The sequence below is a fragment of the Haliotis rubra genome, unplaced genomic scaffold, assembly GCF_003918875.1.
Source record: "Haliotis rubra isolate DU_JTF1 unplaced genomic scaffold, ASM391887v1 Scf929, whole genome shotgun sequence".
In the NCBI taxonomy this organism is placed as follows: domain Eukaryota; kingdom Metazoa; phylum Mollusca; class Gastropoda; order Lepetellida; family Haliotidae; genus Haliotis; species Haliotis rubra.
In genome coordinates, this window is record NW_025767667.1 from 124,464 (window position 1) to 149,358 (window position 24,895).

Consider the following 24,895-nt stretch of genomic DNA (forward strand, 5'->3'; position numbering starts at 1 on the left):
TTTTACACCGCACTCTACAATATTCCTTCTATATGGCTGCGGTCTGTAAAATAACCAGTCTCAACCAGACAGTCCAGTGATCAACATCGCGAGCTTCTGATACATTATCAGTCTGTCACACAGACCCTGAAACAAATATATCCAAGAAGGCTCATTCAAGTCTAGAATTTGTGGCAAGTCTATATTACCACATGAAATACACAACGCCATTTAGAAAGTGGTCAGATGTAACATATGTCATATTTGGAATTAGGCGATTAGGTGCCTGACTCTGAGTGTGTGGGTTCGAATCACGGATGGGACTCAACCAAACAAAAGAACTAGAATTTGTACTTTACTAGGAAAGTGTAATCCCAAATATGACATTTGTTACGTTAGATTATCACAGTAATGTGTTTATATACAGTAGTGTTATTGATCTATCTTTGTTTGCACTGAGAGCCATGGCAACGCTCACTACCAAATAAACCTCCCAGAAACAGAACAGAAATACTATTTTCATAGATACACGGTATAAAAAAGCGGAAACAACACCAGTAAACAATCGCGAAAGGGAAACTAGAGTTCTGGCCAGGATAGCTCTGTCGCTGAGCTGTATTATTTCTCATTCCACCTTGTCTGTCATACAGACCCTGAAACAAGCATATCCAAGAAAGCCCATGCTAGTCTAGATTATGTGGCAAGTCTAGATTTCCACAGTTTCATTGTTTATTATGAACTGTTTTTTTCAGAGACTAGTTATTAGCCTACCTTCCACCCTGCCGTTTCTGTTATATAAAGGCTCCAAATAAAGTCTATATTTCCGTTAGGACCAGCTCGAATTTACCAATCTCCCTGCGGCTTATTTCCAGTTTATTTATGCAGTTGCTTTTTGTGAATTAAAATTATATACTTTCTGAGGCTAATTGTAAGATTATGCCAGGAGACAGGAAGCCGATATGAGCTTCTGATTGGTTAACTTAAATCTCGCGAGGGGGTGACGTGACGCTAAAAATAGCTCGTCAATGAGTACTGAGTGACGTAACAATGGGAATTCCGGTTTTTAAAAGAGTTGTTGTAGAAACTACGCATCACTAGAAACTGTGAGAAATGTTCATAGATACCTGAAGTCAGAGAGATGTGATCATGTATCGCCTCACGACAGCCACCATGTAAGAATTAGAGGAGTATTTGTCGATGTGAATCGAAAACACCGTGCTTCTTTTCTTTCGACTGGGTCGTCTTGTGGTCAAAGCATCCGCTCGTCACGACGAAGCGTATTCCTGGTGTCCCCCCCCCCCCCCCCCCCCCCCCGTGATATTGCTGGATTATTGCTAAAAGCGGCAAAACTAAATTCACTCATTCTTTTCGTGACCCGTTGTTATATTTTTATCCGTTTGGTGTCATATTACATCAAGAACTGTCTTTCTGCATTAACAACTGGCTTTCCTCTAAACACTGTGAACAATAAGGCCCACGCTTATTGGCCCCCGGCGGGGGGAGCGAGATGGCTAGCCTACTTATTAAAGCGATTGCTCGTTGATTCGATTGCTCACATGGCTACACTGTGAGAAACCAATTTTCTGGTGTCCCCTAATGATATTGTTGGAATATTGCTAAAAGCGGCGTAAAACTAAACTCACTCACTCACTTATTAGCCCGGTCCACACTTTTGAAATTACCTGGATCCGCCTATCATCTTTACTAATCAACAACTGACACATGTCTAATAAAACGTACACACACTTTCCTATCACTGTCCCACATCTGAAGTGTCTTTCATAGATCACAGGTTATTGCATATTCAGTGATACCATTTTATCCCGAATTTAAAAAACAATATGTGTATATAATGTACGTGTTGATCAGTTTTATATCACTTTAAAAATGAGAGCTCAGTTAATTCCAGAACATGCAGGAGAGTGTTTTCTTCAGATTGTGCAAGTGGATATTGTGAATAATGAATGGAATATTCGGGCTACGCCGAGACTCACAATGCAATGTAGAGAAGTGGTTTGTGTGGGTGTTGGTGGGGTGCAGTGTGTTTGTGGAGGTTGGGGGGGGGGTTAGGGACTGAAAAGAGATTCCGGTATTTAGAATTGTTATTCTTTCCGGACAAAATTGTAGAAAAGCCAAGTGTCCAGACAAGCGAGCTTGGACTGTATTTGTTTCCGTGTCTAATTTAACACAGCTGTCATCCGCTGTAGTTATACCTTCCTGGTCGACCTGAGACTCGAGATGTGTTGTATCAAACATTCTGGGGCTTCCGTGCATATATCAGCACACTGTTTGTTCTACTCTCACAGCAGTTAAACGTTTCAGTATTTTCTCGTTTTATGTGTTTTCGGACGTTTAAGAAAATGTAAAACCCGTAAACGCAAAACACCCGGAAACATATAGTGCTACAATATTCTTGTATCAGGTACATTGAATATAATAGGTTTTACTTGTGTTTGCAGGCACTTTAACATGGTCGCACTTCGAGCCACACAGATACTCTTCTTGCTGACAATATGTAAGTACACTCTTGTGTGATGGCTTCCAAAGTTATACCTCCTGAGAGGGTACGCACGTCCCAAACCAATTCAAGTACATTTAAACATGTTATTATTTTGACTGTACATGTATATATGTTATTTTAAGTTACGGCTAGATTGTCAAAATTGCCTACATCTGAAGGAATGATGTAAATCCAGCTAGGGTCTATGCAGGTAGCAAAGGCACTATAATTCCCCAAGGACCCTAGTATGGTGATCTACCTTCAGTTGTTGGCGATCTATAGACTGTTTTTATATTGTATTGTCTTCATGTTAAGATATATTAGATTTTCATACTAGTTTTACATTAATATAAATGTAATGTTCTAGTTATTTTACTCTTCTTTGCAGATATAAGTATATTATCTGAATTTGTTTTTACTCATTTATTTTAACTCACTCGCCCAAAGTTAAACCGAAAGTAAGCCAAAACATGTACATACAAGAATGTGTCAAGAACTAATAAGCAACAGAGAGATGCTATGCAACTGGTATAAGATTAACACGGTCTATAATTCAGTACCAGTTACTTCAGAGGATTTACTCTAGTAAATTGAGAAATATATTCAATGGCATTTATATTGCAATGACAATATCATATATACTGGAGGCATGTTATCACATAAACCCGCTGACACATTCGAGTGTGTGAAAACATCGATACATCCGTGGCCTACATGTGTGCAGCATGGCCCGGTAGCCTGCAAGTGTACAGCACGGCCCGGTAGCCTGCATTTGTAACATGACCCAGTGGTCTACATTCGTAACACACAGCCAAGTGGCTTAACACACGGCCAAGTGGCTTAACACACAGCCAAGTGGCTCAACACACGGCACAGTGTCTCAACACACAGCCAAGTGGCTCAACACACGGCCAAGTGCCTCAACACACAGCCAAGTGTCTCAACACACGGCCCAATGTCTCAACACACAGCCAAGTGGCTCAACACATGGTCCAGTGGCTCAACACACAGCCAAGTGGCTCAACACACGGTCCAGTGTCTCAACCCACAGCCAAGTGGCTCAACACACGGCCCAGTGTCTCAACACACAGCCAAGTGGCTCAACACACGGCACAGTGTCTCAACACACAGCCAAGTGGCTCAACACACGGTCCAGTGTCTCAACACACAGCCAAGTGGCTCAACACACGGCCAAGTGTCTCAACACACAGCCAAGTGGCTCAACACACGGCCCAGTGTCTCAACACACAGCCAAGTGGCTCAACACACGGCCCAGTGGCCAAACACACGGCCCAGCGGCCTGGTCTCCAATGAAAAATAAAATCAAGGCAAAGCTACTCGCCTGAGTAACGCGTAGACCTCGAGTGACGAAACAATATCTTCAACCCACCTTGTAACCTTCTATCACGTGACTAAACAAGCACAACTTCTCGTGCAACACATGCCTCCACGGTAGTTGGTCTAGACTACCGTATTTACCCTAGATAAATTTATTTATCCTCTACTTCATACCTCCCTAGCTGCTCACCACCATGGCAAATGGTGAAACAACAGGTCGATCTTACCCTCACCAAACTCAAAAAGTCTGAAACAAATCCCTTGGTGTTCCAACAGGAATACAACCAGTTACGTTCGAAGTATAACACTCACAGATCCGTTTTCACAGACGGATCCAAGGACGATGGCCAAGTTGCCAGCGCTACAGTCAGTGGATCCAAGACTGTCTCCTCTAGGATCCCCGACAACAGTTCCATTTTCACCGCTGAAGCCAAAGCTATCTTCTCAGCTTCGACCTACATTCAGCAGCAAAAGATTCGAAAAACTTCATCGTTTTCACAGATTCATTATGTTGGAACACCAAGGGATTTGTTTCAGACTTTTTGAGTTTGGTGAGGGTAAGATCGACCTGTTGTTTCACCATTTGCCATGGTGGTGAGCAGCTAGGGAGGTATGAGGTAGAGGTAGGGAGGTGTGAGGTACAGGTGGGGAGGTGTAAGGTACAGCTAGGGAGGTATGAGGTAAAGCTAGGGAGGTGTAAGGTACAGCTAGTTAGGTATGAGGTACAGGTAGGGAGGTGTGAGGTATAGCCGGGGATATTTGAGGTACAGCTGGGGAGGTGTTGTTGTATCTGTAACGTGTAAGATACAGCTGGGGAGGTGTGAGGTACAGCTAGGGAGGTGTGGGGTACAGGTGGGGAGGTGTGAGGTACAGCTAGGAAGGTGTAAGGTACAACTTGGTAGGTATGAGGTACAGCTAGGGAGGTGTGAGGTACAGGTGGGGAGGTGTGGGGTTCAGCTGGGTAGGTTTGAGGTACAGCTGGGGAAGGTGTGAGGCAGAGACTGCCGTGCTCCGAACAATCTATGGATCGCGGCCCGGGTCGTTGTGACCATTTGACAATGAGAGTCATGTAAATGGAGACGGAAGTTGTATTCAAACGATTGCACAAATGCGGACGCTTTCTTGTTACACAACAAATTGAATATGTTGCTTGGTGTGGGCCTACCAACTGGGGGGAATTATGTTTACTTACTAGAACTGCTTAACACTCATTTTCCAATAAATGAAAAAGGTCAAGCTACCCGGATTCCATCCGTGACTGAGTGAATCAGGCAATGCCCACATTGACTGGTTATTTCAGTCATTGTACACATTGCCTGATTGTAGACATTGACTGAATATATATATATATATATATATATATAGAGAGAGAGAGAGAGAGAGAGAGAGAGAGAGAGAATCTCACCCGAGTGTCTCTTGATATCAAATATATCACCACGAGTTGATAAAGTAACAAATATCCGAGGCTTGCCGAGGATATTTTACTATCAACAGTGTTGATATATTGATATCAGAAAGATTTACGAGGTGATTCTATTATCATCAAAATCACTCTTCATTAGTTTTCAATGAAAAATGTACATCTCTGAACACAGTACTGCCATTAGAACTGCAGTGCAGCGATGTCATAGCATTGTGACGTCATCAAGTTCATGACGTCATAGCATTGTCAGGGCATTGTGCAAAATCTACTGCCAAAACGATATCTCCTAGGAGATATCGTCTGATCTCACACAAGCGATATCTCCTGTGGAACACAGTTTTGGGTGATAAATATATATATATATATATATATATATATATGTATATCTGTGTGTGTGTTTACATCGCGATATATCTAAGATGAATTTCTCCGCTAACTTAGGGGAACCAACAGCAAACCTTATGCAGTTGAATTGCACGAGGATCATGCATCAAATGATGAAAAGCATGTGCAAATATCGTGCAATGTGAACAGCTGTGTTTTGGTGTAGAGTTTTGTTAAGGATTCGACAATTTTCATCATTTATTGAACTCATGACAATAATCTTTTCAACGTTACGAATTTTTTTTACAGTACATGAGTTCATGTGTAAACAGTACCTTTAAACAGTATGGAATATTTTGCAAAATCTAGTTTATAACAGTTGGCTGAAGTGGCTACGCACTAGTGAGACTAAACCTTTGATGAGAAGTAGATGTACGTTTCCTGCTTATCAGCTGAAGTAAGTGGCTACATTTACACTAGTGAGACTAAACCTTTGATGAGAAGTAGATGTACGTTTCCTGCTTATCAGCTGAAGTAAGTGGCTACATTTACACTAGTGAGACTAAACCTTTGATGAGAAGTAGATGTACGTTTCCTGCTTATCAGCTGAAGTAAGTGGCTACATTTACACTAGTGAGACTAAGCCTTTGATGAGAAGTAGATGTACGTTTCCTGCTTATCAGCTGAAGTAAGTGGCTACATTTACACTAGTGATACTAAACCTTTGATGAGAAGTAGATGTACGTTTCCTGCTTATCAGCTGAAGTAAGTGGCTACGTTTACTCTAGAGAGACTAAACCTTTGATGAGAAGTAGATGTACGTTTCCTGCTTATCAGCTTACGCTTGTTTGATGTTAACGCCGTATTCAGAAATATTCCAGTTACATGGCAGCGGTATGTAAACAATCATACCAGACCAGACAATCCTGTGATCAACAGCATGAGCATCAAACTCCGGCAGTTGTAAGGATGACAACACTGAAACTGCATAATTTTAAAAACATATTCGTCCAGGGTAATGTTCCAGCAATAGAGAAATACTACAATAATGATACTGGTACGTTTTTCCTGTAAAAAGCTGGACAAATGGGAGTGAGTGAGTTTAGTTTTAAGCTTCATTCAGCAATATTCCAGCTATATGGCGGCGGTCAGTAAAGAATCGAGAAAAAAAGGACCAGACGATCCAGTGATCAACATCATGAGCATCGATCTACGCAATTGGGATCCGATGACATGTGTCAAGCAAGTCAGACAGCCTGACCCCCTGATCCCGTTAGTTGCCTCTTACGACAAGCATGTGCTACTGAAGATCAATAAACCGGACCTTAACGGGTGAATAGATTGGACATTCAGAAACACCGTAACACATCCTTACAGAATATATACGTCACGTTTTTCAGTATCTCTCAACTGGCAATATGTAGTTGACGACAGTGTTTGTGTCATCGACACAGACATCCCGCACGTGTCGGCTGTTTGATGGCCCTCCTCCTCCACCTCCGTATCCTGCTGCAGGGAAACAGTCTGCCAAAACAGGCATTGGAGAATCACTTCCTTCTTCTGGGTTCATGATAGGCTGGTGACTCCTGTTGTCGTCGTCCTCCAGTATTTCACAATACCCATGGTACTAAACAGCGGGGGTATCTTTGTGTTCCTCCACACTGTCAGGTAGAGGGAAGGCCGCTTGGGTGCCTCTGTGAAGGGAGAAAATATGTATTCATCCTTGTAACAAAAGAAGTGGACTCATTTATATTATTTGAGTTGTCAACCATGTTGCTCTGCCCTGTCACCCATAATAACAAATGTCATACGTATGAAGCATATTTTTCAATTTAACGTCATCTCATTTTAATGTTATTTTATTTTAAGGTCATCTCATTTTAACACACTGAGTCTGTCATTGTCCACAATACCGAGATATTTTCCAGTAACGTTCACAAGCTCAATTTGTTTCGTATTTTCATTCCTACTTTGTAGTATTCACAGGGCGAGTTTAACAAATGACGGCACATGTGTCCAGGTAACACCCTTGTGTATAATGTATTTTGCTCCAAGTGTGGTACATGCTTATCTGACAAGTCACAACTATAAACACTTAAAATTAGTACAGTGTACTAACGGGAATTGCCATTGATAAACGAGCATTTCATATCAGCTCTAAACACAATTACATATAGCAACTGCAAAGTGGCAGTTGTGTATGTTCATGCACTTTGATAAACTACTAGGTTTGACCAAGAGGTGACAGTAAAGCAACAAAAATGAACACAATCTCGGTAAACCAAAAGGAGAGTCGATCAAGCCCTAAAATCACTTTATTGTCGATGTTTCAACAAGGCGCAATACTGTTTTCCAGTTGATTTCTACGAACTACAGGTAATGTAAGGGTTGGTTGGTTTGTTGTTTTAGTCACATTTAGCAATTTACAATTTTTATGGCAACGGTCTGTAAATAATCGAGTCTCCACAAGACAATCCAGTGACCAACAGCATGAGCGATCATCTACGCAGTTGGGAATCGATGACATGTGTCAAAAAAGTCAGCAAACCTGACCACTCGATCCCCTTAGTCGCCTTTTACTATAAGTATTGGTTGCTGAAGACCAATTCCAACCCAAATCTTCACTGGTTTGGTAATGTAAGGGGAGCACGACATGCAAAAGAAGACAGAGCCAACTGTTTACTTCTGTTATGATCTTACCTGTCACATCTCACGACATTTCGACACCGGTAGCACACTGCCATCAACATCAGAAATAGAAGTGCTGATCCTGTTGAAAGTCCTATAGTAACAGCATGTGTAGCCCCATCTAAACATACATAGATATACATAATGAGCATTGCTGACAGACTTAACTTTCTGTTGAACAGAGAAAAGAATCACGTTACACCACATGGTCAACCTTTACTATTCACACTTTGCTAAGGATCAAATCATGTATTCAACAGAAAGCTATGATGTGAGGTCCAATTTGGTTTAAATATTTAAGCTTTTTGTAAATATGGATCGTAGGTTTCAGTATGTCATTTCATCTTGTGGATCCCATAACTGCTATTGACAGGTGTTGTGTACTTGTCAGTGACTCGTTCCATGATATGCAAAATGGTCGATTGCTGCCATGAAAACCATTTTTATGGTTACTGATGTATCAAGTGAATAAGGTTAGATTAAGGTGACTGTGTGCCTCAAGAGGGGTTACCCTCATTATTTATCCAGTTTTAAATGGATACAAGCTCAAAATATAAATCTACGTGTAAGTAAAGTTGTGAATTTTTGTGAATTCTCTGTTATCGTAATCATGACAATCAAAACTAAAACTAAATCTATCATCAATCATAAACCTGTTAACAATTATTAATTATACCTAGAAATTCCATACTTACACTGATTGGAGCATTGTAAACCGACCAAGCCATATTTACATCCATAGATACACTTTTCTTCTCTTGGCATTCGGAACTAGCAGCTGTTTCGGTCAAAGAAATGTGGTTGACTCGACAGTTTTCACTGCAATTCTTACTGCAGAAAGGGCCATAAAACCCAGGCAGGCATCCATGGAAACAACGAAAGTTGCATGGTTTTATACATCGATCACATGAATACTCGCAGGTCCGGCCGAAATATGGCGGATGGCACTCCCAGCATGCCCCTGATGTCCTGTTGCATGTTTTGCATCTGTCAGAACACGTCTTGCAGTCAGATCCGTAGTGCCCATCACTGCAGCCAGACACACAGGACACAGCGTCCAGATAACAGTACTTTCCGTCACAACCACCTGGACATTCTGTACATCCACCGCCTGGACTGTCACATGGTATGAGGCACCTTCCGCCCTGGTATCCAGACGCACATCCTTCGGAACACACGCCAATGCCAGTAGCTGAAGATTGGCATATGTTTCCCTTACACGTCTTACTGCAGACAGATTTGCACATCAGGCCGAAATAGCCATGGTCACATTGTGTGAGACACTGTCCCGAGATGTTACTACAGTCTGAACAGTGCTGACCGTCTCTGCATGGTGCAACTGGAACAGATTTCTGAAAGTATTTCTCAAACTAGTTTGAGTAATGATAGGGACAGTGGGATAGCCCCGTGGTTAAAGCTTTCGCTCGTCACGCCGAAGACACGGGTTCGATTTCTCACGTGGGTACAATCTGTGAAGCCCATTTCTGGTGTCCCTCGCCGTTATATTACCGGAATATTGCTAAAAGCGGCGTAAAACAAAACTCTCTTACGCACATAATGATAAAGATGTCAATAATAGTGATATGATGTAAACAATAGCATTACGTAATTGAAGTGTTATTCAGTATCTAGCAATGTTACAAACTGGATTTACCTTGTGAGATCCCAACAATGCGCAAGTGACAACAGCTCCAATATTTCCATGCTATTTTCTTTCTGAAAAAATGTGGAAACACAATTGTTTCTCAAAAATGTTCAGAATGCAGAATGCAAAATGAAATGTACCCAGAGCAGAACTGGGGGGAGAGTTTTAAACATACACAATGAACACACGAAAATCACGACATGACCTTATGTTTGTAAGTTACAGATTGGCGATGTTTGGGGTTGATTCCATGTTCCTTGTCAGCAGGACACAAAGCACACTATCTTTCGATGCCATTCAAGTTTTCCAGGATACATTTACTATAAAAATAGAACATCTTGGTTTCCGTACGGGCGAATGTTTGCTTTCACATACGTCTGTGTCGGTTTCTCGGGCTTTGGGGTTAGAAACCCAGAAATCATACCGAATGTAAATCAGACATAATGATTAAATATAGGTTGTGTGTATTTTGACATCGGGTATTGACAATGTTTTAGGAAGAAATCCTAATCATTGTCATCGTTTGAAACCCAAAACCTTTCTGTTCAGACTTGCCTTCTCTGTGTAACTTCTCGCACCTCCTCTCAAACATGTGCGCTTAGAGAATGTACTGTGCATGGGTTCAGCACGTTACAAGCGGACTATTATTATTATTATTAATCTGCTACAAATAGGGCAGCGGGCTAGACTAGTGGTTAAAGCGTTGGCTCGTCACGCCGAAGACCCAGATTCGATTCCCCACATCGGAACAATGTGTGAAGCCCATTTATGGTGTCCCCCGCCGCGATATTGCTGGAATATTGCTAAAAGCGGCGTACAAATAAACTCACACAGTCAGTCAGTCAGTTAATGTGCTAAAAGCATTGTCATTGCCATTGTCAGCTTCCAACTTCTTTAAATAAGTGGCGATACCCGATGAGCATGTCCCACCATCGCTTCCAACTTCTTTAAACAAGTGGTGATACCCGATGAACATGTCCCACCATCGCTTCCAACTTCTTTAAACAAGTGGCGATACCCGATGAGCATGTCCTACCATCGCTTCCAACTTCTTTAAACAAGTGGCGATACCCGATGAGCATGTCCAACCATCGCTTCCAACTTCTTTAAACAAGTGGCGATACCCGATGAGCATGTCCCATCATCGCTTCCAACTTCTTTAAATAAGTGGCGCTACCCGATGAGCATGTCCCACCATCGCTTCCAACTTCTTTAAATAAGTGGTGATACCCGATGAGCATGTCCCACCATCGCTCCAACTTCTTTAAACAAGTGGCGATACCGATGAGCATGTCCCACCATCGCTTCCAACTTCTTTAAACAAGTGGCGATACCCGATGAGCATGTCCCACCATCGGCTTCCAACTTCTTTAAACAAGTGGCGATACCCGATGAGCATGTCCACCATCGCTTCCAACTTTTTAAACAAGTGGCGATACCCGATGAGGATGTCCACCATCGCTTCCAACTTTTTTAAACAAGTGGCGATACCCGATGAGCATGTCCCACCATCGCTTCCAACTTCTTTAAACAAGTGGCGATACCCGGTGAGCATGTCCCACCATCGCTTCCAACTTCTTTAAATAAGTGGTGATACCCGATGAGCATGTCCCACCATCGCTTCCAACTTCTTTAAACAAGTGGCGATACCCGATGGGTTTGTCCCACCATCGCTTCCAACTTCTTTAAGCAAGTGGTGATACCCGATGAGCATGTCCCACCATCGCTTCCAACTTCTTTAAATAAGTGGCGATACCCGATGAGCATGTCCCACCATCGCTTCCAACTTCTTTAAATAAGTGGCGATACCCGATGAACATGTCCCATCATCGCTTCCAACTTCTTTAAACAAGTGGTGATACCCGATGAACATGTCCCATCATCGCTTCCAACTTCTTTAAACAAGTGGTGATACCCGATGAACATGTCCCATCATCGCTTCCAACTTCTTTAAACAAGTGGTGATACCCGATGAACATGTCCCATCATCGCTTCCAACTTCTTTAAACAAGTGGCGATACCCGATGAGCATGTTCCACCATCGCTTCCAACTTCTTTAAATAAGTGGCGATACCCGATGAGCATGTTCCACCATCGCTTCCAACTTCTTTAAACAAGTGACGATACCCGATGAGCATGTCCCACCATCATATTTCTGCCCATAGTTTTGTAATGCCAATGCATTTTCCAATAACAATGTACATGTATTCTCTTTGCAGTAACCGTTCCTGATTTGTAAACTTGTAACCGTTGTTTGTTGCGTTTGTTTGTTAGTTTGTCAATTGTTTTACATGACGTTTCAGGGTTGAGTTGTTGCTATATTTGAAAGTTCACGAATAGCGTTTTCGTCGTTACACAAGAAATTAATTAAACTCGGCAACTTTAGCATTTTATTATCTATTTTTTATAATTTATTGTAGTTACTACCGATATTTGTTTTGTTTTCCAACAGGTAAAGCAGCAACTGCCGCCATGTGGCTATTTGCAGTTTTGCTGGGGATCAGTGAGTACCTGTGTTATATCTATATCGTTGGGGAAGATGCTTTAGCTCCAATTCAGACATCCAGCTAGGGTCCATGCAGGAAGCAAATGTACTGTAAGCCCCCATAGTCCCTAGTATGGTGATCTACCTCCAGTTGTTGGCAATATTTAGCTTGTTTATATATTGTATTGTCTTCTATAGTTAATTTGTTTAGCTTTTCATACTAGTTTCATATCTATATCTGTGTTCCTCTAGTTTTTTACTGTCCTTCGGTTTTATAACTTGACTTTAGTTATTACAACTTTATGTATTATTCAAATCTTCATCACGATATTGCTGCAATATTGCCGATGTGACGTTAAATTTTAACTCACTCACTCCAATTCAGACTAAGGGTCATAGGGCACACATGAGTTCATACTGTCTTCAAATTTTGAAATCGATGTTACCTTGCGTCATTACTATTTGTAATTCTCTCCCAGCTCTACCGGTACATGGCGAAGAACAATGCTCCTGGGGAATATATGGCGAGAACTGCGACAGGGCCTGCCCCTTCAACTGTTACCCTGACCCACGGAGAAACCTCAGACACTGTCAGAAGTACACAGGGATATGTTCTGAGGGATGTGTTCGTGGTTACCATGGCGACCAGTGTAACATATCCTGCAGCGGAGGCTGTTTAAATGAAACCTGCAATATCGGAGATGGACATTGTACGTTAGGTTGTAAAGAGACGTACATCGGGGATTTCTGCAATGAGACTTCAGGTACAGTAGTTCATGCAGGACCTAAACGTATTAACTGCTTTATCATCGAATACTAAAAAAGAAAATCATAAATATGCATTTCATATATTACTTCTTGGTAGGTTGGTACGTACGTCCCAAAACATTTTAAGTATATTTAAGTCTAACAGGATTTTAATAGTAGTAGTTTTGTCATTTTAATGTATGGCTAAATCTCAGCATAAATGCCACGTCGCTAACGACTGAAGGGATGGTGTAAATCCAGCTAGGGTCCATACAGGTAGCAAAAGTAATGTAAGTCCCCATGGACCCTAGTATGGTGATCTACCTTCAGTTGTTGGCGATCAATAGCACATTTTTACATTGTATTGTCCAAAAATAGGTTTGTACTTTTAAAGATATCTGCTATCTAGTTTTAACCCATTTTGTGATAATCTAGCAATTTTACTGTCCTTCGTTGACAGGGTTTTATATATCATGTGTATTTATTATGAATTTAGAACTAGTTTCAGTCACGATATGGCTGAAATATTGCCTATGTGACTTTAAATCTTAACTCATTCACTCACTCACTAACTCACTCACTCACTCTTGGTAGGTGGCGATTTTTGAAACACGTGTTAAAGTAAGGTGCCAAACCTCGACATTTTATAAGGCAATTTTTAACCTTTATGTATCTAATTGTATAGCATAGGAAATTGATTTACAAAATATTGTTGTAAACCGGGTTATGGAGATGGTTACACCTTTAATTAAATAGGTTTATGTTTTTCTTCGTTTTGAGAAGCATTTTTCGAACACCCAACCACGACAACAGCGAATCTTTCTGAGATTCTTGTCCCAATGTTCCTTGTTAGGACCATGGGTTGCTGGGGATAAATTCGGAAATGGATGTTCACAGGTGTAATATTTCATGGTTACATAGACACTCATATGGATAGCACATATCTCATATTAATCTGACATACGGATGTTGATTATTTATCGTGGATGTTTATTATTATTATTGTTTTTCAACAGGTATTTTATCAGACCCATCAACAGTCACGACCACGGCAGGCCCCGATGACAACAATCTTGCTGCGATCCTTGTCCCAGTGTTCCTCATTATCCTCATCGTCTGTATCATCCTTGCTGTGGTGGTGTTCAGACTGTAAGTGTATATTCCTCATTATCCTCATCGTCTGTATCACCCTGGCTGTGGAAGTGTTCAGGCTGTAAGTGTATATTCCTAATTATATTCATCGTCTGTATCACCCTGGCTGTGGTGGTGTTCAGACTGTAAGTGTATATTCCTCATCATCCTCATCGTCTGTATCATCCTAGCTGTGGTGGTGTTCAGACTGTAAGTGTATATTCCTCATTATCCTCATCGTCTGTATCATCCTTGCTGTGGTGGTGTTCAGACTGTAAGTGTATATTCCTCATTATCCTCATCGTCTCTATCACCCTAGCTGTGGCAGTGTTCAAACTGTAAGTGTATATTCCTCATTATCCTCATCGTCTCTATCACCCTAGCTGTGGCAGTGTTCAAACTGTAAGTGTATATTCCTCATTATCTTCATCGTCTGTATCATCCTTGCTGTGGTGGTGTTCAGACTGTAAGTGTATATTCCTCATTGTCCTCATCGTCTGTATCATCCTTGCTGTGGTGGTGTTCAAACTGTAAGTTTATATTCCTCATTATCCTCATCGTCTGTATCATCCTTGCTGTGGTGGTGTTCAAACTGTAAGTGTATATTCCTCATTATCCTCATCGTCTGTATCATCCTTGCTGTGGCAGTGTTCAGACTGTAAGTGTATATTCCTCATTGTCCTCATCGTCTGTATCATCCTTGCTGTGGTGGTGTTCAAACCGTAAGTTTATATTCCTCATTATCCTCATCGTCTGTATCATCCTTGCTGTGGTGGTGTTCAAACTGTAAGTGTATATTCCTCATTGTCCTCATCGTCTGTATCATCCTTGCTGTGGTGGTGTTCAAACTGTAAGTTTATATTCCTCATTATCCTCATCGTCTGTATCATCCTTGCTGTGGTGGTGTTCAAACTGTAAGTGTATATTCCTCATTGTCCTCATCGTCTGTATCATCCTTGCTGTGGTGGTGTTCAGACTGTAAGTGTATATTCCTCATTATCCTCATCGTCTGTATCATCCTTGCTGGGTGGTGTTCAGACTGTGAGTGTATATTCCTCATTATCCTCATCGTCTGTATCATCCTTGCTGTGGTAATGTTCAGGCTGTATGTGTATATTCCTCATTATCTTCATCGTCTGTATCATCCTTGCTGTGGCAGTGTTCAGTCTGTAAGTGTATATTCCTCATTATCTTTATCGCCTGTATCATCCTAGCTGTGGTGGTGTTCAAACTGTAAGTGTATGTTCCTCATTATCCTAATCGTCTGTATCATCCTTGCTGTGGTGGTGTTCAGACAATAAGTGTATATTCTACTCTATAAATGTGCATCACTTCGACAGTCTACAAAGCACCAACATTCTTCTGTCATTTAAAAAATTGAGTGAAAATAAATCTGCCCAATCATTTTTTTAAAATTATTTTGAATTTCAAAAACGCAAACAAATGAAAGTGGAATATTTATGTTAGGATTAAACGTCATCCATTTAAATAATCAAACATGTACACACTTTCGTATCCTTTCAATTTTCTGTGACGTGTCATGAAAGTAATCATCACAATGTTTGCAATTTGTCATCAACGATTAAACAGACAACAATTGATTTGTAAACGAACTTATATATCCAGGCGTTTATTGAACTGCATAAGCTAAAATTCATTCTCCACATTGTCAGACTGCAACATATGTACGTCTGGGTTTTATCGACACATGGGGGTATACACTAATCTTCACTGACACTTTTAGCAGCATCTCTAATGTATGACATGTATGACATGTATAACACAGAATGTAGAGAACATGCTACCTTTAGTGAAACAACCCTGTCTTACATTGTTCCATGTCAGTATGAAACTCTGTGGAACAGATTACCTTTAGTGGAACAACACTGTCTTACATTGTTCCATGTCAGTATGAAACTCTGTGGAACAGATTACCTTTAGTGAAACAACCCTGTCTTACATTGTTCCATGTCAGTATGAAACTCTGTGGAACAGATTACCTTTAGTGAAACAACACTGTCTTACATTGTTCCCTGTAAGTATGAAACTGTGTAGATGTTCATAAGCATACCTTTAACACTTCAATTTTACTTCCGATTCATTTCCAGGAGATCGAGGAGAAGGGCTGAATCGAAAAGAAGATACCCCAATAACGAATTCGGGTAACTATAACTCGTAAACGATTATGAATGGCTTACTTGGGTCACCGTGGAATACACTCGGCGTAAATGAATTTCGAGAGAAAAATATGAATGGTAAAGAAATGCCTTGTCATCAACATCTAAATATGAGTACATACATTGACAGGACTGGTTTTTGACAAGATACAACGTATTTGAATGAGCAAACTGTAAACTGAGTTTAAGCTCAAGGTGTGACCACGTGGAACTAAATATGAAATACAAAGTATAATTCAAATGTTTTCCTTTCCTTGCAGTACTCGTGAAGCTGGTAAGTATTCCTCAGTCTAGTCAAATAAGGATCTTTTGGGCGTCATGTCTGTCTGTCTGTCCGTGTATTGTGTGTGAGAGAGCGTGAGTTTGAGTTACAAAGGGAGGTAACTCTGATTTATGTGCGCGTGTAGGTGAGAGAGTGAGTTTGAATGAGTGAATGAGTGTGTGTGAATGAGTGTGCATGCGTGTTATTAGGAGGGGGCAAACTTGATGGCAATACATGTATGTGTGTGTGTATGTTGTCTCTTTATATTAGCATAGTTTCTCATCCAATAAGTTATTATTTTATTAATAGTTCATGTCTTAGAAAATATGAATATGCAGTAAATATATTAATGCAGATGTTAGTGAGGCTGTTGAACTGATTTGTTTGTTATTCTGTAGTGTATGTGTTTGATAAACATGGTCTGATGATCACATAACATGTTTCAGTTCCCTTGATGGAGAAGCCGCCTGAAGCGGAGCAGCCTGAAGCAGACCAGTTTGGTGAGTATACTGACGCGTTGCTGTTGACATCACTGAGAGATGTGTTATACTGAATGTATATTTTAATATATGTAGTTTCAAGTGTCAGTAATGTTTTCATGTCTCCTTCGCAGTATAACAGATTTCATATCTTGAGTCCTGAACATAATACTCCGATTTATAGAACAAACTTTCATTTTTCGGTGAAGTAACTGCGACGTCTATTTTGACAGAGTCACCAGGAAACGAGGATACACACAAGAATGTTCCCGACATTGACAAGCAGCCTACAGGTATATATATAAACTCCGACTTTAGTACCAACTTTGTTTTTGTGAGACAGTTCATCTTTAACATTCCCACTTAGGTAACGGAACAAATGTGTTCCTCTAAGTTCACTGTGGTTCCATCAAGCGACATTTCACAAATAGAGCAATTACGTTTATGATAAATGAATGATGGTTCTCTGAGAGGATATGCTACTACAATAATCCATAATTTCAACAGGAATGTTTGATTTAACGAATAATACCCACGAACTTCTTTCAGTGTGTGGTATTTTTTCTAGCAGATCAGCAGTCCAGGGAGAAGGACATCAGTGACCTGTTCGTGGAAACTGAGGGTTACCGGAAGGTTAAGGAAAAACTGGAAACACTTGGCCACGTGACAATAAGTGGTGCCCCGGGAGCAGGTAAAACATTCGTGGCTCTGATGTTTGGAGCTGAATACAGGAGACAGGGGTATGAAGTGGTACTGGTTGAGGACCTTGGTACTTTCCAGTTGTCTGATTGTCTGTGTAAGGACAAAGACGTCTGCATCATATTCGATGACGTATTTCAGAGCGTTGGGCCATCCATGGACGTACATCGCCTAAGACAAGTTATCTATGAGCTCCATGGACATCTTGAACCCTGGAAAACCAAGTTGGAAAGAAGATACAACATCCTGCAGCAGACACCAGGAACGGAACAAAGAAGAAAAGATCGTCTGAACTTGTATTTTATATTTACCACAGATTCCAACAACCTTGAACAAGCAAGGCCAAATCTCAAAGAACCTATATTGTTCCAAAACTCTTCAGTAGTAGACCTGACCAAATTGATGACAGGTGAAGAGAAGAAGGCCATATGGTTGAAACATAAAGATCATTACGACTGTAAAACTGAGGTCAACGTGAAAACAATTATCGCATACGGGGAAAGGGTTGGTTTTCCTCTGGCATGCAAGCTTTTCTCAAGATATGCTCACTTTCAAAAACTTAAAGAATCGTTTTTTGAAATGCCTAAATTCCATCTAAAACAGGAACTGCATAAGAACATAAATCACCTGGACGATCAGTCAGTAATATTTCTGTTGAGGTCACTATGTGGAGGTGAACAGAATACAAGAAAACGGCACACTGAATCCGACAACAAAATACAAGACACACACCTGAAGGAGGTCCTGGCCCTTGTCTCATATTCCCATCCTCTAATACAAGACATGTGTATGTCTGCCATATTGGATACTAAACCAGAGCTGTTCCTCCATAACTGTAGTTTAAAGTTCATCTGTGACCATGTACGTGATCTGCAGCATGACACCTCTCCAGCAGAACAGAGTGTCATTTATTTCCCAGGTGCTCACAGTGACGTCATTACTGCCAGGCTGGCTGAAGCTGTTGCTGATGGCACTTTCAGTAACTACATCATGCATCCCATGTGGAAAATGAAGGAAGTTGCAGACAAAGTGCAACAAATGTTTCCAGATGATGGGACCAAGTCTCATGATACAAAGCACGGTATTCTCCATTATGCCTGTTTCGTGGGGAACAACGACATCATAGACCGACTTCTCCCCCTTTGTGACATCAACAGACGTGCTGTGAATGGTTGGACGCCAGTTATGTTTGCAGTTGCTGGTGGACAGATGGATAGTTCGAAACTTCTAGTGGTTCATAAAGCTGATATCACACTGTGTGATGCCATCAACAATAACCTGTTACATTTGGCTTGTCAATATGGAAGCATTTCACTTGTCAAATATGTTGAAAAAAAGCTGAAGAAAAGTAACACTTGTCATATCAACAGTCGAGGAGTGAATGGCTGGACAACGATTATGCATGCAACTGTCGTGGGCAAGAATGATATCTTTGATTATCTAGTCAAACAAGGCAGAAGTGATTTAACCTTACGTGATAGCAACAACAACACTGCTCTTCATCTGGCATGTATGTATGCCAATAAAACCATTGTTAATTCGTTGTTACCATCAACAGACAAAGATTGTCAAGGGAATAACGGCATGACGCCTGTGATGTGTGCTCTATTGTCAGGGAGGATGGATGTGTTTAACCTCCTCGTGTCACAAAATGCAGACACGGCATTGACTGACGATGATAACAACAGTCTCCTTCATTTAGCCTGCCTCCTTGATGACATACCCGACATTCTACTAACAAAGATTGACGCTGATACTCAAGGAAATCAGGGTTGGACACCTCTAATGAAGGCAGCTGTCAATGGATCAAAACATGCATTTGAACAGCTGGATAAAGCAAAGGCTAATCATTACCCGAAAGACGACAAAAACAACACTATCGTTCACCTGGCATGTCATGGTGGACATGTCTCCATTGTGAAACATGTTCTGACAATGTATGACATCAACAGTCGTGGGAATAAAGGATGGACGCCAGTTATGTATGCAGCTGCCAGTGGAGCGAAGGACGTGTTTGACCTGCTTGTGTCTTCTGGGGCTGACGTGTCTTTGAAGGATGACTACAACAACTCTGTATTCCAGTTAGCATGTGTAGGTGGGAACCTATCCATTGTGGAATGCCTACTGCCAAAATCTGAAGTCAACAGTTCGGATTACCTCGGCAGGACTGCACTTATGAAAGCTGCTGAGTCAGGGCACATTCGTGTTTTCGATTTTCTTGTGTCACAAAAAAATCATCTTATACAGACTGACGACTTCAATAACACCGTCTTACATTTTGCATGTGCGGGAGGGAATGTAGACATTCTTCAACATCTCCTGACAACAGCTGATCTCAATGCGAGGGGAACGAATGGCTGGTCACCAGTTATGGTAGCAGCTCGATTTGGAAAGTCAGACGTTTTCAACTTGCTTGTTTCAAAAGAAGTGGATCTCACTCTGAAAGACGACCACGGTAACAATATGCTTCACCTCGCATGTCGAGGTGGAGACATGTCGATCACAGAGCATCTGCTTCCAGAGTTTGACATCAACAGCCGTGGACAGGATGGCAGGACGGCTGTGATGTACGCAGCTGTCAACAGAGTGAAGAGTGTGTTTGATCTGCTTGTCTCAGGGGGAGCTGATACTTCGCTGAAGGATGACCACAACAATTCCGTGTTTCATTTAGCTTGTCTGGGTGGAAATAGATCAATAGTGGAACAACTACTTCCAAATGTAGACATCAACACTTTGGAAGACAGTGGGAGAACAGCAATCATGAAGGCAGCTTTTTCCAGAAACAAAAATGTTTTCGATTTTCTGGTCTCAAAGAACGCCGACGTGAAAGTGATCGATGACTACAGAGACAGTGTCCTTCACTCAGCATGTAAGGGAGGAGAGTCCACGATCGTTCAGTGTGTTCTCCAAATGCTTGACGTCAATACCAGGGGAAAGAAGGGTATGACACCAGCGATGATAGCATCCTCGTTAGGAAACAGACATCTGTTCAACGTGCTTGTGTCACAGCAAGCAGATCTCACTCTAACTGACGACCACGGTAACAACATGCTGCATCTCGCCTGTCAGGGAAGAAACAGGTCCATCATTAGGCATCTGCTTCCACTGTTTCACATCAATGCTCGTGGACAAGATGGCAGGACGGCTGTGATGTACGCAGCCCTGAATGGAGTGAAGAGTGTGTTTGACCTTGTCTTTCAGGGAGCTGACATGTCACTGAAGGATGATTACTACGCGCCCATATTTCACTTAGCTTGTCGTGGTGGGAACACTTCAATTGTAGAATACCTCCTACAGCGGAGTGATATCAATCACCGGGGATTCAACAACAGAACAGCTATAATGGAGGCAGCTTTGGCAGGCAAAACTAATGTTTTCAATCTGCTTGTGTCAAAAAGAAGCTGAGCTGAATCTTACCGACGACTACAATGATAACGTTCTACATTATGCATGTCTTGGCGGAGACACAGCTATTGTAAGGAATCTTCTGAAGATGTTGGACATAAATGCTAAAGGACGGAATGGCTGCACACCAGTTATGCATGCAGCTTGGGCAGGACAGAGGAATGTGTTCAGCCTCCTTGTGTCACAAAGTGTTGAGATGGAGCTGCTGGATCTCTCCAGGAACAATTTACTGCATCTTGCTTGTCAGGGAGGAAACACGTCCATCATAAAGTATCTCCTGCCACAGTTTGACATCAACAGTCCGGGAGAAGATGGATGGACGCCAATAATGATGACAGCACTCAGTGGAAAGATGGATGCTTATGATCTGATTGCAACAAATGGGGGTATCCCATCTTTGACTACTCCACAGAATGATAATGGTCTTCATGCAGCTTGTCAAGGTGGGAACAAAGCCATTGTTAGGAAGGTTATTGACAGCTTTGGCATCAACACACTGGGTAGGAATGGTTCCACTCCTCTGATGAGGGCTGTTGCTGGAGGTCATATGAGTGTGATGAAGTTCCTGATGTCCCGGGGTGCTGACCACACTCTGGTGGACAAGGATGGACTCACTCTTCTACATCTTGCTTGTAGGTATGGCCACCTTGACATTGTGAAGCATATATCAGACAAGTTCAATATAGACACTCAAGACAAAGGCGGCTTAACATGCATCATGACATCAGTGTTACATGGTAAAGTTGCAGTGTTTGACTACCTGAGAAGTAGAGGTGCTGATCTGACACTGGTTGACAGTACAGGTGATGACGCCTTGAACATTGCCCTTAAAGTGGACTGCAGACAAATCATAGAAACACTTACATCAGGTGGAGAGTCAGAGAGGAATGTCAAGCCAATGAATGACATAATGAGATCAATAGTTAGATCTGACGTGTACCATCTGAATATGTACAAGCCAGACAGAGTTTAAATTCGGGAGCTAGAGATACCAAAATGGTAAAATAAATCAAGAAAATGACACCATTGATTATACCGATAAAGTCGGTATAGGGGCTTGTGCCTGACTCGAAGGTCTACAGTTACAGACGTCTTTGATAAACGGGACAAGAACTTACCTTGAAGGACTACAGTTGAAGGAGCCTCTAGTACAGGAGGCAAGTATTTTGCTTGAAGGGCAACAGTGAAGAAAGTCACCTCTGAAGGGAGAAGTGTTTTGACTTGAAGGTCTACATTTAAGGACGTCAGTGCTAGAGGAGACACATACGTAGCTTGAAGGTGTATAGCTGAAGAAAACATTGATAAAGGAGACAAATACGTAGCTTGAAGGTCTACAGCTGAAGAAATCATTGATAAAAGAGACAAATGCGTAGCTTGAAGGTCTACAGCTGAAGAAATCATTGATAAAGGAGACAAACACGTAGCTTGAAGGTCTACAGCTGAAGAAATCATTGATAAAGGAGACAAGTACGTAGCTTGAAGGTTTACAGCTGAAGAAATCATTGATAAAGGAGGCAATAACTTAGCTTGAAGGTTTACAGCTGAATAAGACCGGATCTGTTTCTGACTCATCAAATGCCAGAGAAGATATCATCAAACCACTTTGAAGAGGCAGCAATGAGTGTTTTGTGTATAATGTGTGTACATAAATAGTATTAACTGAATATAGGAAATATAGTGGATATTGAATAGTTGTATCACAATGGACAGAAGAGAACTGTTGTAATTGCCATGGTTTAATGTTGATTTTACTTTCCTGGTTTGTATGTATTGGTATATTTTCATACAGGAGTTAAAAATATATATGCTGTATGTTTCCCAATTGTGAAGTAGTTTAGCATACTTCTTTAGACTTCAATACTTTCGTCTGTAAGAATTACACATTTTGTTAAGGATCCAAACTTACGTCTTTATCAGATAAAGGGAATGTGTTATTTTCAGAGAGATATTTTTTAATATAAAACTGTTCCGAGTGACAGTACTATAAAATATAATCACTTGAGAGATGACTATTATGGAGGAGATCCTATGATATCCATGTCACATAATTACTGCAAATGACTAAATCTGTGTGCCAAGAGACAAGATAGCTGTGATAGGAAAAGAAGGTGACACCAAATGCAGTATGGCGCTGTTTGTCCTGAATGTTGCTTTCTATAGAAGATCAGAAGCTCAAAAAGTTTCACCTTGGATAGTGTTCTATTAGTAATGAAATTATATTCCCAACGCCCGCCTAATGAAATTGATAGATCTGATTATTAACATGTACGGGTGCTTCTGAGATCAATGGCTGAAAGTTATTGTCCTAGCCGACATCGCGTCCGACATCCCACATCCGGGTCTTTATTCTTTCAATATTCAGAGGATCAATTCAGCCGAGATCTTCCCATGCCTGAACTCACTTATGATCAGAGAACTCTTTTGTCCCCGAGGTCTGAATCCGATTGTCAGTGTTTGCTTAGTGCAATGCTGAAAAAAGGTTATTGTCACTCTATTGTTACTATTTAGACACTCTTGCTACGAATGTCACGACATATTGTACATTTTTAATTTTGTCTTGAAGAAGTTATCGATATATACTGGCATTTTCCGTCAATTCTCTCAAATGTGTTCCATTAAAGATGTGCTTTGGGAAAGACAGCAATAACAAAGTTAACAGTTTGTTAGAATCACCAGCAAATATAGCTCACTTCCTGGACAAAACTGAATAACATGTTGTTACCGTCTGTGTTGTTGAAAAGTAAGAATCATTGATGAAAGGTATTAAGGAATAACACAAATGTTATGTAGATGTGTGTTTTGTAGGCAGGATATGTTATTTGTGTATACGATGCAGGTGTATTCGCAGGAAGGCGACTTTTTTAGTTTTAGCTTTTCGCACGAAGGCACCTTTGATGTTTAGTGTTGTTGCAGTAGTGTTTATGTAAGGGCTTACCGGGAGATTAATGGCTGATTAGCGTAAGGGTGGCGGCTAAAATTTGTTCTAATTTCTACGTGAACACAGTTCATGGGTCAGTTCATGGTGTCACTAATTTGGTGAAGTGTTATTTACGGTTGAGTGGTAACCATAAGAATTTGTGAGTTCGTATCCATCGCATAAAAGAACAATGTCAACAGTGGCGATACGAGACATGGCGAACACACAGTTACAGTACAAGTATCTACCTACAGCTCGAGGTGGAAGGTATTTGGTAGTTGCAAGTTAAATGTACAGAATCAGTAAGAGAAAAGCAAATAGATTAGTATGAATAAAATGAACGTCTTGTGGCTGTCGGCTTCGTCTGGGATAAGGGTTCTTGTATAAACACCTGAACCCATGGTTGCAAATTTCCACCCTTTTCGCACCTAGGCCCTTGTTTTTACACGTCCAAAAATGTCGCCTTTCTGCGAAGACACAACAATGCCCATGATCAGGTCAATTACAGTCTTAGTCCTGGTGGGCATTTTGGTGCTTTTTGAATTTCTTTTCCATACCAGTGATAAACGTGTTTGAAAACCACAACAAACATCATGTGTGCCGTCCATTGAGCAATATGTGTATGCAGGTTCGTATACTACTATACACCTAACGCGTCTAGTATGTGATCACGATTCTTCAAGTGGCTTACAATTG

General features: G+C 41.2%; 2 protein-coding genes and 1 long non-coding RNA gene across 6 annotated transcripts in view; 2 read left to right on the top strand and 1 right to left on the bottom strand.

Annotated features, from left to right (window-relative positions):
- Window positions 1-762: 762 nt before the first annotated feature.
- Window positions 763-24,895, top strand: part of LOC124264517 — a 166,090-nt gene continuing 141,957 nt past the window's right edge. Inside the window, exons 1-4 of the mRNA XM_046699257.1 lie at window positions 763-1,151; window positions 2,439-2,494; window positions 12,350-12,400; window positions 12,862-13,146. Coding sequence (XP_046555213.1) covers window positions 1,126-1,151; window positions 2,439-2,494; window positions 12,350-12,400; window positions 12,862-13,146 — 418 coding nt within the window. The 5' untranslated portion in view covers window positions 763-1,125. The remainder of the gene's footprint in view (window positions 1,152-2,438; window positions 2,495-12,349; window positions 12,401-12,861; window positions 13,147-24,895) is intronic.
- On the bottom strand, window positions 7,037-9,001 carry LOC124264520. Its single transcript, XR_006895160.1, has 3 exons — window positions 8,948-9,001; window positions 8,265-8,373; window positions 7,037-7,258 (listed from the first exon to the last, which is right to left on the bottom strand). It is a non-coding gene; the product is annotated as an uncharacterized LOC124264520 (long non-coding RNA).
- On the top strand, window positions 16,994-23,222 carry LOC124264515 (serine/threonine-protein phosphatase 6 regulatory ankyrin repeat subunit A-like). Of its 4 annotated transcripts, XM_046699253.1 has the most exons (5): window positions 16,994-17,199; window positions 17,412-17,471; window positions 17,747-22,560; window positions 22,663-22,764; window positions 22,816-23,222. In XM_046699253.1, exons 1-3 carry the CDS (start codon window positions 17,154-17,156, stop codon window positions 21,280-21,282), a joined length of 3,642 nt encoding a protein of 1,213 aa, XP_046555209.1. In that variant the 5' UTR covers window positions 16,994-17,153; the 3' UTR covers window positions 21,283-22,560; window positions 22,663-22,764; window positions 22,816-23,222. The 4 variants fall into 4 exon arrangements, with proteins under 4 accessions (XP_046555209.1, XP_046555208.1, XP_046555211.1 ...); XM_046699252.1 differs by having other exon boundaries at window positions 22,663-23,222; XM_046699255.1 differs by having other exon boundaries at window positions 17,750-22,560; window positions 22,663-23,222.

Coding starts and splice junctions, on each gene's coding strand:
- LOC124264515 (XM_046699252.1), top strand. CDS start 17,154: ATGGAGAAGCCGCCTGAAGCGGAGCAGCCTGAAGCAGACCAGTTTG. Junction 17,200..17,411: donor GCCTGAAGCAGACCAGTTTG/GTGAGTATACTG, acceptor CTATTTTGACAG/AGTCACCAGGAAACGAGGAT. Junction 17,472..17,746: donor CATTGACAAGCAGCCTACAG/GTATATATATAA, acceptor TATTTTTTCTAG/CAGATCAGCAGTCCAGGGAG.